The sequence below is a fragment of the Salvelinus fontinalis genome, chromosome 39 (genome assembly GCF_029448725.1).
Source record: "Salvelinus fontinalis isolate EN_2023a chromosome 39, ASM2944872v1, whole genome shotgun sequence".
In the NCBI taxonomy this organism is placed as follows: Eukaryota; Metazoa; Chordata; class Actinopteri; order Salmoniformes; family Salmonidae; genus Salvelinus; species Salvelinus fontinalis.
In genome coordinates, this window is record NC_074703.1 from 27,926 (window position 1) to 40,905 (window position 12,980).

The window sequence follows — 12,980 nt, forward strand, 5'->3', positions numbered from 1 at the left end:
CCCCCAGTCCCCAGTTGATATGTTCCCCCCAGTTCATATGTTCCCCCCAGTTCATATGCTCCCCCCAGTCCCCAGTTGATATGCTCCCCCCAGTCCCCAGTTGATATGCCCCCCCCCCCAGTCCCCAGTTGATATGTTCCCCCCCAGTCCCCAGTTGATATGTTCCCCCCAGTCCACAGTTGATATGTTCCCCCCAGTCCCCAGTTGATATGCTCCCCCCAGTCCCCAGTTGATATATTCCCCCCAGTTGATATGTTCCCCCCAGTCCCCAGTTCATATGTTCCCCCCAGTCCCCAGTTCATATGTTCCCCCCAGTCCCCAGTTGATATGTTCCCCCCAGTCCCCAGTTGATATGTTCCCCCCAGTCCCCAGTTCATATGTCCCCCCCAGTCCCCAGTTGATATGTTCCCCCCAGTCCCCAGTTGATATGTTCCCCCCAGTCCCCAGTTGATATGTTCCCCCCAGTCCCCAGTTGATATGTTCCCCCCTGTCCCCAGTTGATATGTTCCCCCCAGTCCCCAGTTCATATGTTCCCCCCAGTCCCCAGTTGATATGTTCCCCCCAGTTGATATGTTCCCCCCAGTCCCCAGTTGATATGTTCTCCCCAGTCCCCAGTTGATATGTTCCCCCAGTCCCCAGTTGATATGTTCCCCCCAGTCCCCAGTTGATATGTTCCCCCCAGTCCCCAGTTGATATGTTCCCCCCAGTTGATATGTTCCCCCCAGTTGATATGTTCCCCCCCAGTCCCCAGTTGATATGTTCCCCCCCTGTCCCCAGTTGATATTTTCTCCCCAGTCCCTAGTTGATATGTTCCCCCCAGTCCTCAGTTGATATGTTCCCCCCAGTCCCCAGTTGATATTGTTCCCCCCAGTCCCCAGTTGATATGTTTCCCCCAGTTGATATGTTCCCCCCAGTTGATATGTTCCCCCCCAGTCCCCAGTTGATATGTTCCCCCCCTGTCCCCAGTTGATATTTTCTCCCCAGTCCCTAGTTGATATGTTCCCCCCAGTCCCCAGTTGATATGTTCCCCCCAGTCCCCAGTTGATATTGTTCCCCCCAGTCCCCAGTTGATATGTTCCCCCCAGTCCCCAGTTCATATGTTCTCCCCAGTCCCCAGTTCATATGTTCCCCCCAGTCCCTAGTTCATATGTTCTCCCCAGTCCCCAGTTCATATGTTCCCCCCAGTCCCCAGTTGATATGTTCCCCCCAGTCCCCAGTTGATATGTCCCCCCCAGTCCCCAGTTGATATGTTCCCCCCAGTCCCCAGTTGATATGTTCCCCCCAGTCCCCAGTTGATATGCCCCCCCCCCCAGTCCCCAGTTCATATGTTCCCCCCCCAGTCCCCAGTTCATATGTTCCCCCCAGTCCCCAGTTGATATGTTCCCCCCAGTTCATATGTTCCCCCCAGTTCATATGCTCCCCCCAGTCCCCAGTTGATATGCTCCCCCCAGTCCCCAGTTGATATGCCCCCCCCCAGTCCCCAGTTGATATGTTCCCCCCCAGTCCCCAGTTGATATGTTCCCCCCAGTCAACAGTTGATAGGTTCCCCCCAGTCCCCAGTTGATATGTTCCCCCCAGTCCCCAGTTGATATGTTCCCCCCAGTCCCCAGTTGATATGTTCCCCCCTTTCCCCAGTTGATATGTTCCCCCCAGTCCCCAGTTCATATGTTCCCCCCAGTCCCCAGTTGATATGTTCCCCCCAGTTGATATGTTCCCCCCCAGTCCCCAGTTGATATGTTCTCCCCAGTCCCCAGTTGATATGTTCCCCCCAGTCCCCAGTTGATATGTTCCCCCCAGTCCCCAGTTGATATGTTCCCCCCAGTCCCCAGTTGATATGTTCCCCCCAGTCCCCAGTTGATATGTTCCCCCCAGTTGATATGTTCCCCCCAGTTGATATATTCCCCCCCAGTCCCCAGTTGATATGTCCCCCCCCTGTCCCCAGTTGATATTTTCTCCCCAGTCCCTAGTTGATATGTTCCCCCCAGTCCTCAGTTGATATGTTCCCCCCAGTCCCCAGTTGATATTGTTCCCCCCAGTCCCCAGTTGATATGTTCCCCCCAGTTGATATGTTCCCCCCCAGTCCCCAGTTGATATGTTCCCCCCCTGTCCCCAGTTGATATTTTCTCCCCAGTCCCTAGTTGATATGTTCCCCCCAGTCCCCAGTTGATATGTTCCCCCCAGTCCCCAGTTGATATTGTTCCCCCCAGTCCCCAGTTGATATGTTCCCCCCAGTCCCCAGTTCATATGTTCTCCCCAGTCCCCAGTTCATATGTTCCCCCCAGTCCCCAGTTCATATGTTATCCCCAGTCCCCAGTTCATATGTTCCCCCCAGTCCCCAGTTGATATGTTCCCCCCAGTCCCCAGTTGATATGTCCCCCCCAGTCCCCAGTTGATATGTTCCCCCCAGTCCCCAGTTGATATGTTCCCCCCAGTCCCCAGTTGATATGCCCCCCCCCCAGTCCCCAGTTCATATGTTCCCCCCCCAGTTCCCAGTTCATATGTTCCCCCCAGTCCCCAGTTGATATGTTCCCCCCAGTTCATATGTTCCCCCCAGTTCATATGCTCCCCCCAGTCCCCAGTTGATATGCTCCCCCCAGTCCCCAGTTGATATGCCCCCCCCCCCAGTCCCCAGTTGATATGTTCCCCCCCAGTCCCCAGTTGATATGTTCCCCCCAGTCAACAGTTGATAGGTTCCCCCCAGTCCCCAGTTGATATGTTCCCCCCAGTCCCCAGTTGATATGTTCCCCCCAGTCCCCAGTTGATATGTTCCCCCCCTTTCCCCAGTTGATATGTTCCCCCCAGTCCCCAGTTGATATGTTCCCCCCAGTCCCCAGTTGATATGTTCCCCCCAGTTGATATGTTCCCCCCCAGTCCCCAGTTGATATGTTCTCCCCAGTCCCCAGTTGATATGTTCCCCCCAGTCCCCAGTTGATATGTTCCCCCCAGTCCCCAGTTGATATGTTCCCCCCAGTCCCCAGTTGATATGTTCCCCCCAGTTGATATGTTCCCCCCAGTTGATATATTCCCCCCCAGTCCCCAGTTGATATGTTCCCCCCCTGTCCCCAGTTGATATTTTCTCCCCAGTCCCTAGTTGATATGTTCCCCCCAGTCCCCAGTTGATATGTTCCCCCCAGTCCCCAGTTGATATTGTTCCCCCCAGTCCCCAGTTGATATGTTCCCCCCAGTCCCCAGTTGATATGTTCTCCCCAGTCCCCAGTTCATATGTTCCCCCCAGTCCCCAGTTCATATGTTCTCCCCAGTCCCCAGTTCATATGTTCCCCCCAGTCCCCAGTTGATATGTTCCCCCCAGTCCCCAGTTGATATGTCCCCCCCAGTCCCCAGTTGATATGTTCCCCCCAGTCCCCAGTTGATATGTTCCCCCCAGTCCCCAGTTGATATGCCCCCCCCCAGTCCCCAGTTCATATGTTCCCCCCCAGTCCCCAGTTCATATGTTCCCCCCAGTCCCCAGTTGATATGTTCCCCCCAGTTCATATGTTCCCCCCAGTTCATATGCTCCCCCCAGTCCCCAGTTGATATGCTCCCCCCAGTCCCCAGTTGATATGTCCCCCCCCCCCCAGTCCCCAGTTGATATGTTCCCCCCAGTCCCCAGTTGATATGTTCCCCCCAGTCCACAGTTGATATGTTCCCCCCAGTCCCCAGTTGATATGCTCCCCCCAGTCCCCAGTTGATATGTTCCCCCCAGTTGATATGTTCCCCCCAGTCCCCAGTTGATATGTTCCCCCCAGTCCCCAGTTCATATGTTCCCCCCAGTCCCCAGTTGATATGTTCCCCCCAGTCCCCAGTTCATATGTCCCCCCCAGTCCCCAGTTCATATGTTCCCCCCAGTCCCCAGTTGATATGTTCCCCCCAGTCCCCAGTTGATATGTTCCCCCCAGTCCCCAGTTGATATGTTCCCCCCTGTCCCCAGTTGATATGTTCCCCCCAGTCCCCAGTTCATATGTTCCCCCCAGTCCCCAGTTGATATGTTCCCCCCAGTTGATATGTTCCCCCCCAGTCCCCAGTTGATATGTTCTCCCCAGTCCCCAGTTGATATGTTCCCCCCAGTCCCCAGTTGATATGTTCCCCCCAGTCCCCAGTTGATATGTTCCCCCCAGTCCCCAGTTGATATGTTCCCCCCAGTTGATATGTTCCCCCCAGTTGATATGTTCCCCCCAGTCCCCAGTTGATATGTTCCCCCCCTGTCCCCAGTTGATATTTTCTCCCCAGTCCCTAGTTGATATGTTCCCCCCAGTCCTCAGTTGATATGTTCCCCCCAGTCCCCAGTTGATATTGTTCCCCCCAGTCCCCAGTTGATATGTTCCCCCCAGTCCCCAGTTCATATGTTCTCCCCAGTCCCCAGTTCATATGTTCCCCCCAGTCCCCAGTTCATATGTTCTCCCCAGTCCCCAGTTCATATGTTCCCCCCAGTCCCCAGTTGATATGTTCCCCCCAGTCCCCAGTTGATATGTCCCCCCCAGTCCCCAGTTGATATGTTCCCCCCAGTCCCCAGTTGATATGTTCCCCCCAGTCCCCAGTTGATATGCCCCCCCCCCCCCCCCCAGTCCCCAGTTCATATGTCCCCCCCCCAGTCCCCAGTTCATATGTTCCCCCCAGTCCCCAGTTGATATGTTCCCCCCAGTTGATATGTTCCCCCCAGTTCATATGCTCCCCCCAGTCCCCAGTTGATATGCTCCCCCCATTTCCCAGTTGATATGCCCCCCCCCCAGTCCCCAGTTGATATGTTCCCCCCCAGTCCCCAGTTGATATGTTCCCCCCAGTCAACAGTTGATAGGTTCCCCCCAGTCCCCAGTTGATATGTTCCCCCCAGTCCCCAGTTGATATGTTCCCCCCAGTCCCCAGTTGATATGTTCCCCCCTTTCCCCAGTTGATATGTTCCCCCCAGTCCCCAGTTCATATGTTCCCCCCAGTCCCCAGTTGATATGTTCCCCCCAGTTGATATGTTCCCCCCCAGTCCCCAGTTGATATGTTCTCCCCAGTCCCCAGTTGATATGTTCCCCCCAGTCCCCAGTTGATATGTTCCCCCCAGTCCCCAGTTGATATGTTCCCCCCAGTCCCCAGTTGATATGTTCCCCCCAGTCCCCAGTTGATATGTTCCCCCCAGTTGATATGTTCCCCCCAGTTGATATATTCCCCCCCAGTCCCCAGTTGATATGTTCCCCCCCTGTCCCCAGTTGATATTTTCTCCCCAGTCCCTAGTTGATATGTTCCCCCCAGTCCCCAGTTGATATGTTCCCCCCAGTCCCCAGTTGATATTGTTCCCTCCAGTCCCCAGTTGATATGTTCCCCCCAGTCCCCAGTTCATATGTTCCCCCCAGTCCCCAGTTCATATGTTCCCCCCAGTCCCCAGTTCATATGTTCTCCCCAGTCCCCAGTTCATATGTTCCCCCCAGTCCCCAGTTGATATGTTCCCCCCAGTCCCCAGTTGATATGTCCCCCCCAGTCCCCAGTTGATATTTTCCCCCCAGTCCCCAGTTGATATGTTCCCCCCAGTCCCCAGTTGATATGCCCCCCCCCAGTCCCCAGTTCATATGTTCCCCCCCCAGTCCCCAGTTCATATGTTCCCCCCAGTCCCCAGTTGATATGTTCCCCCCAGTTCATATGTTCCCCCCAGTTCATATGCTCCCCCCAGTCCCCAGTTGATATGCTCCCCCCAGTCCCCAGTTGATATGCCCCCACCCCCCAGTCCCCAGTTGATATGTTCCCCCCCAGTCCCCAGTTGATATGTTCCCCCCAGTCCACAGTTGATATGTTCCCCCCAGTCCCCAGTTGATATGCTCCCCCCAGTCCCCAGTTGATATGTTCCCCCCAGTTGACATGTTCCCCCCAGACCCCAGTTGATATGTTCCCCCCAGTTGACATGTTCCCCCCAGTCCCCAGTTCATATGTTCCACCCAGTCCCCAGTTGATATGTTCCCCCCAGTCCCCAGTTGATATGTTCCCCCCAGTCCCCAGTTGATATGCTCCCCCCAGTCCGCAGTTCATAGCGCCCCCCCCAGTCCCCAGTTGATATGTTCCCCCCCAGTCCCCAGTTGATATGTTCCCCCCAGTCCCCAGTTGATATCGTCCCCCCCAGTCCCCAGTTCATATGTTCCCCCCAGTCCCTAGTTGATATCGTCCCCCCCAGTCCCCAGTTGATATCGTCCCCCCAGTTCATATGTTCCCCCCAGTTCATATGCTCCCCCCAGTCCCCAGTTGATATGCTCCCCCCAGTCCCCAGTTGATATGCCCCAGTCCCCAGTTGATATGTTCCCCCCCAGTCCACAGTTGATATGTTCCCCCCAGTCCCCAGTTGATATGTTCCCCCCAGTCCCCAGTTGATATGTTCCCCCCAGTCCCCAGTTGATATGTTCCCCCCTGTCCCCAGTTGATATGTTCCCCCCAGTCCCCAGTTCATATGTTCCCCCCAGTCCCCAGTTGATATGTTCCCCCCAGTTGATATGTTCCCCCCCAGTCCCCAGTTGATATGTTCTCCCCAGTCCCCAGTTGATATGTTCCCCCCAGTCCCCAGTTAATATGTTCCCCCCAGTCCCCAGTTGATATGTTCCCCCCAGTCCCCAGTTGATATGTTCCCCCCAGTCCCCAGTTGATATGTTCCCCCCAGTTGATATGTTCCCCCCAGTTGATATGTTCCCCCCCAGTCCCCAGTTGATATGTTCCCCCCCTGTCCCCAGTTGATATTTTCTCCCCAGTCCCCAGTTGATATGTTCCCCCCAGTCCCCAGTTGATATGTTCCCCCCAGTCCCCAGTTGATATTGTTCCCCCCAGTCCCCAGTTGATATGTTCCCCCCAGTCCCCAGTTCATATGTTCTCCCCAGTCCCCAGTTCATATGTTCCCCCCAGTCCCCAGTTCATATGTTCTCCCCAGTCCCCAGTTCATATGTTCCCCCCAGTTCCCAGTTGATATGTTCCCCCCAGTCCCCAGTTGATATGTCCCCCCCAGTCCCCAGTTGATATGTTCCCCCCAGTCCCCAGTTGATATGTTCCCCCCAGTCCCCAGTTTATATGCCCCCCCCCCCCAGTCCCCAGTTCATATGTTCCCCCCCCAGTCCCCAGTTCATATGTTCCCCCCAGTCCCCAGTTGATATGTTCCACCCAGTTCATATGTTCCCCCCAGTTCATATGCTCCCCCCAGTCCCCAGTTGATATGCTCCCCCCAGTCCCCAGTTGATATGCCCCCCCCCCCAGTCCCCAGTTGATATGTTCCCCCCCAGTCCCCAGTTGATATGTTCCCTCCAGTCCACAGTTGATATGTTCCCCCCAGTCCCCAGTTGATATGCTCCCCCCAGTCCCCAGTTGATATGTTCCCCCCAGTTGACATGTTCCCCCCAGACCCCAGTTGATATGTTCCCCCCAGTTGACATGTTCCCCCCAGTCCCCAGTTCATATGTTCCACCCAGTCCCCAGTTGATATGTTCCCCCCAGTCCCCAGTTGATATGTTCCCCCCAGTCCCCAGTTGATATGCTCCCCCCAGTCCGCAGTTCATAGCGCCCCCCCCCCCCAGTCCCCAGTTGATATGTTCCCCCCCAGTCCCCAGTTGATATGTTCCCCCCAGTCCCCAGTTGATATCGTCCCCCCCAGTCCCCAGTTCATATGTTCCCCCCAGTCCCTAGTTGATATCGTCCCCCCCAGTCCCCAGTTGATATCGTGCCCCCCAGTCCCCAGTTGATATGTTCCCCCCAGTCCCTAGTTGATATCGTCCCCCCCAGTCCCCAGTTGATATCGTCCCCCCCAGTCCCCAGTTCATATGTTCCCCCCCAGTCCCCAGTTGATATCGTCCCCCCCAGTCCCCAGTTGATATGTTCCCCCCAGTCCCCAGTTGATATCGTCCCCCCCAGTCCCCAGTTGATATGTCCCCCCCCCAGTCCCCAGTTGATATGTTTCCCCCCCAGTCCCCAGTTGATATGTCCCCCCCCCAGTCCCCAGTTGATATGTTCCCCCCAGGCGCAGGATATTTCATAACATCTGTAACGAGTGCACTGAGTCGGGAAGCAAGTTCAGGGGAGTGAGTGTTTTAATAAATAAACGAAACAAAAACCACGAAACACAAACAACACACCGACATGAAAACAGCGTCAATAACACCTGAGGAAAGAACCAAGGGGAGTGACAGATATAGGGGAGGTAATCAAGGAGGTGATGGAGTCCAGGTGAGTGTCATGAGGCGCAGGTGCGCGAGACGATGGTGACAGGTGTGTGTGATAATCAGCAGCCTGATGACCTAGAGGCTGGAGACAACATCAAGAGGAGGGTTTTTTGCAATTAACTAATTTAACATTTGCTTCTGTCATTATTTTAATAGAATGTATGTGTGTGTGGGGTTGTGTGGTGTGTGTCCATGCGTGCGTTTGTGTGTGTGTGTGTGTGTGTGTGTGTGTGTGTGTGTGTGTGTGTGTGTGTGTGTGTGTGTGTGTGTGTGTGTGTGTGTGTGTGTGTGTGTGTGTGTGTGTGTGTGTGTGTGTTGAGAGTTAATGTCGAGATGCTGTATGTGTGTGTTTAATGGTGTGCTTTGAATGAGTGTGTTTGTTTGTGCTCTGTGATCATGACTGAGATATGAGTGTGTGTGTTTGACCGTGCTCTGTGATCGGGACTGAGTGTGTGTGCTTGGTTGTGCTCTGTGATGGGGACTGAGTGTGTGTGTGTGTTTGGTGCGCTGTACCCAGCGTAGTGTGTGTGTGTTTGGTGTGCTGTGCCCATCGTGGTGTGTGTGTGGGGGGGAGGGAGGGAGGGGGCTCCCTGTGGCTCTGACACATTCCCTGGCCTTGGAACAGGAGGAGTGGGTCAGTGTACACACAGCATGACTCTTCCACCACAGAACACACAGCATTCACCATTAAACTCTCTTATCTCAAAGCTCCACTGAGGTGAATACACACATACAAACAATAAACACGCACAGACTTAAAATCACGCATGTACACACACCCACACATACACACACCATAGAAAGACTACTGAATGCGTCATGGCCTGGGCTGTTTCTACATGCATGTACATGTATGTGCTGGTGCTGTAGCTTACAGTAGTTTAGTTGTTTACAGTAGCTTACAGTAGTTTACAATAGTTTACAGTAGTTTACGGTAGTTTACAGTAGCTTACAATAGTTTACAATAGCTTACAGTAGTTTACAATAGTTTACAGTAGTGTACAGTAGCTTACAGTAGTTTACAGTAGCGTACTGTAGTTTACAGTAGCTTACAATAGTTTACTGTAGTTTACAGTAGCTTAATATAGTTTACAGGCTTCTGTCATTGTGGCTCTTTGTGGATGTCTGTGTATTTGGGATTGCATGCATGTCTTTGGGCCTCTCAAACATTGCCACTGTTTCTAGAACATGGTGTGTGTGTGTGTGTGTGTGTGTGTTTGTGTGTGTGTGTCTAGGTGTGGATGATGGAGCAGACATCCCCAGAGACATGGTGGTGGGCATCTATGAGAGGATCCAACAGAGAGAGCTGCGATCCAATGAAGACCACGTCACCTACGTCACCAAGGTGGAGCAGTCCATTGTGGGCATGAAGACAGTAAGGACACCAGTGCTTGACATTAACGCTTGTTCGCGACTAGTGACATTTTTTTTGGGGGGTGGACAATCAGAATATACATTTCTGTTGTCTGAATGGAAAAGTCAAATAAATCACACAAAAATCTCAATGCCAAACAATTACTCCCATCAGAGTTGGATCAGAGTGTCCTCCGTATGCGTTGCAATGTGCACTGTTCTCCCAATCTCTGCAGACCGCATCGGAGTGGAATTGTATTGCACTGACAGGCACGAGCGGTCTTTCAATCACCTGCACAGATCCCCATGTAGCCGCGTGTGCACACACAGATGCAAGCGTACACACAGATGCACACACACACACACACACACACACACACACACACACACACACACACACACACACACACACACACACACACACACACACACACACACAAACACACACGGTAAGACCGATCCATCAATGTTTACTTGGTGACAGAAGCCACTCAGTCATCCTATAGCTTGTAATTAATCATTGACAGACACTTACAATACATCTGAAAACAATAAGAAGTGTTTGAGCTGTTTTTGTCACTCAAGAGCAAGGTTGATGTAGTTTGAGAATATACCCAGTGCAATAAGTTAGCCCAAGGGTGTCAAACTCATTCCGCGGAGGGCCTAGTGACTGAGGGTTTTTGTTATTTCCTTTCAATGAAGACCTAGACAACCAGGTGAGGGGAGTTCCTTACTAAGTAGTGACCTTAATTCATCAATCAAGTACGAGGGAGGAGTTAAAACCCACAGACGTTGGGCCCTCCGTGGAATGTTAGACCATCAAGGTATATCTATCTAATCCAACAGTCATGTCGTTTTCCCGTTGGCTCAGATGGTTACACCGTAACCAAACCGGCCGCGCGCGTGTGCCGTCGTGCGCCGTCATGCGCATATAGATTTTTTTCATCACGACACGCAGGTTGAAATATCAAATCAAACTCTGAACCAATTATATTAACAGGTCGAAAAGTATTAAACATGTCACACCCTGGCCTTAGTATTCTTTGTTTTCTTTATTATTTTAGTTAGGTCATGGTGTGACATGGGGAATGTTTGTGTTTTGTTGGTTTTGGGTGATTATATGGTAAAGGGGGTGTTGGGTGTATTGTATGGGTTTGTGTGTAGTGCATGTGTCTAGTGTTGTCTATGTATGTTTAGTTGTCTAGGAGAGTCTATGGTTACCTGAATGAGTTCCCAATTAGAGACAGCTGATTTCGGTTGTCTCTGATTGGGAGCCTTATTTAGGGTAGCCATAGGCTCTCATTGGTTGTGAGTAATTGTCTATGTAAGAACGTTTGTAGCCTGTATGTTTGTGCACAACGTTTGTAGCTTCACGGTCGTTTTGTTGTTTTGTTAAAGTGTTTTGTTCGTGTTCATCTTCGTGTTATAATAAAAGAAGATGGCTTATTTTCCAACTGCTGCATTTTGGTCCGTAAATCCGCCACACGATCGTGACAAAACATTTATGGCAATTTAGCTAGTTAGCTTGCAGTTGCTAGCTAATTTGTCTGATTTAGCTAGCTTGCTGTTTCTAGCTAATTTGTCCTGAGATATAAACGTTGAGTTGTTATTTTACCTGAAATGCACAAGGTCCTCTACTCCGACAATTCATTCACACATAAAACAGTCACCGAATCGTTTCTAGTCATCTCTCCTCCTTCCAGGCTTTTCGTCTTTGGACTTTATATGGCAATTGGCATCTAACTTTCATCGTAACCATGACAACCGACCGAACTCAGTTCATCTTTCAATCACCCATGTGGCTATAACCAATGAGGAGATGGCACGTGGGTATCTGCTTCTATAAACCAATGAGTATATGGAAGAGGCAGGACTTGCACTGCGTTCAGTGTCACAAATAGAACTGACTTCTATTTTAGCGCTTGGCAATGTAGACACTCGTTGGCGGGCGCGAGCTGTGTGGGTGCAATAATTGAATAACATGTATGTTTAAATGTATTTTGCAATGCGAGTGGTGTGGTCAGCATGTTAGTGTGGTGCTTATGAAACCAAGGTTGTGGGTTCGATTCTCACATGGACCACAGAATGTTTTTGTTACACTGAAGATACAGTATATATTACTCTGTTACACCAAACATTGTTCAACTAAACCGTTACACTGACCTCTGTCTGGTCTCCCTTGTAAAAGAGGTCTCTTGACCTCAATGGGACTTCCTGGATAAATAAATATGATTTTATCAAATTTAACATGTGTGTTCACCGCACCAATCTTACCTAAAACGCTTAACGCTTTCCTGTTGCAAGTAGCTGGCTAATATAGATAGATTGAGTAATGACCTGAGTTAATGATTGCAGTCCTGATAATGAGCCTTTGCTAATGGTGGAGATGCTAATGGATAAAATGGCTAATGGGCTCTGCTGACAGTGCTGAGGAAAGGTAGTAACAGTGTTCGCTAACAACGCTAATGAGAAAGACTGAAGGACTTTGAAACGGTGTCTTCTTTTACAGTATCTTAGCTGAAAATGAGTAAATGATCAAACTACCTCAATGTTCAGTTCATACTGCAGCAACAGAACCCCACAGTACTATACAGTTCATACTACCTCAACAGTACTCCACAGTACTATACAGTTCATACTACCTCAACAGTACTCCACAGTACTATACAGTTCATACTACCTCAACAGTACTCCACAGTACTATACAGTTCATACTACCTCAACAGTACCCCACAGTACTATACAGTTCATACTACCTCAACAGTACTCCACAGTACTATACAGTTCGTACTACCTCAACAGTACTCCACAGTACTATACAGTACTATACGGTTCATACTACCTCAACAGTACTCAACAGTACTATATGGTTCATACTACCTCAACAGTACTCTACAGTAGTATACACTACTATACCGTTCATATTACCTCAACAGTACTCCACAGTACTATACAGTTCATACTACCTCAACAGTACTCCACAGTACTGTGCAGTTCATACTACTTCAACAGTATTGCAGCGCAGGTGATAATGACACAAGCAATCAACAAGCTTCCACCCACTGTGCAGTTTCATATACTTTTTCTACTACGAGTAGGCTAAAGGGAGAATGAGCATAGCATCATTAGCGTAGTATCCCAGCTAATGACTGCCTTCTATGAGCAATGTGACTGCCTTGCATGTTTCCCCCATCGCCATAATGAGAAGATAGCTATGCTTACGGTTTGAGGAGCTAGGCAGGAGGCTCTGTGTTAGCTTGCAGGGACATGGAGAGAAATGAGAGAGAGAGCAAGAGAGGGGGAGAGAGAGAGCAAGAAAGCAAAAGAGAGCGAGAGAGGGAGAGGTATCAGAGAGAAAAATAGAAGAGAACAAGGAGAGAGAGAGAGGGGAGAAAAATAGTGAGGGGGTGAAGCAAGAGAATAAAACACCTAGGAAGAGAAAAAAGAGGGATTTAGGGGAGA

At 51.1% G+C, this 12,980-nt stretch overlaps 1 protein-coding gene across 3 annotated transcripts in view; it reads left to right on the plus strand.

Annotated features, from left to right (window-relative positions):
• Positions 1-12,980, plus strand: part of LOC129838510 (IQ motif and SEC7 domain-containing protein 3-like) — a gene marked incomplete at its 5' end in the record, with an annotated part of 72,859 nt that overhangs the window by 18,539 nt on the left and 41,340 nt on the right. For all 3 annotated transcript variants that reach the window (XM_055905535.1, XM_055905536.1, XM_055905537.1), the window contains 1 exon segment: positions 9,401-9,540. In XM_055905535.1, the coding sequence (XP_055761510.1) occupies positions 9,401-9,540 (140 nt within the window).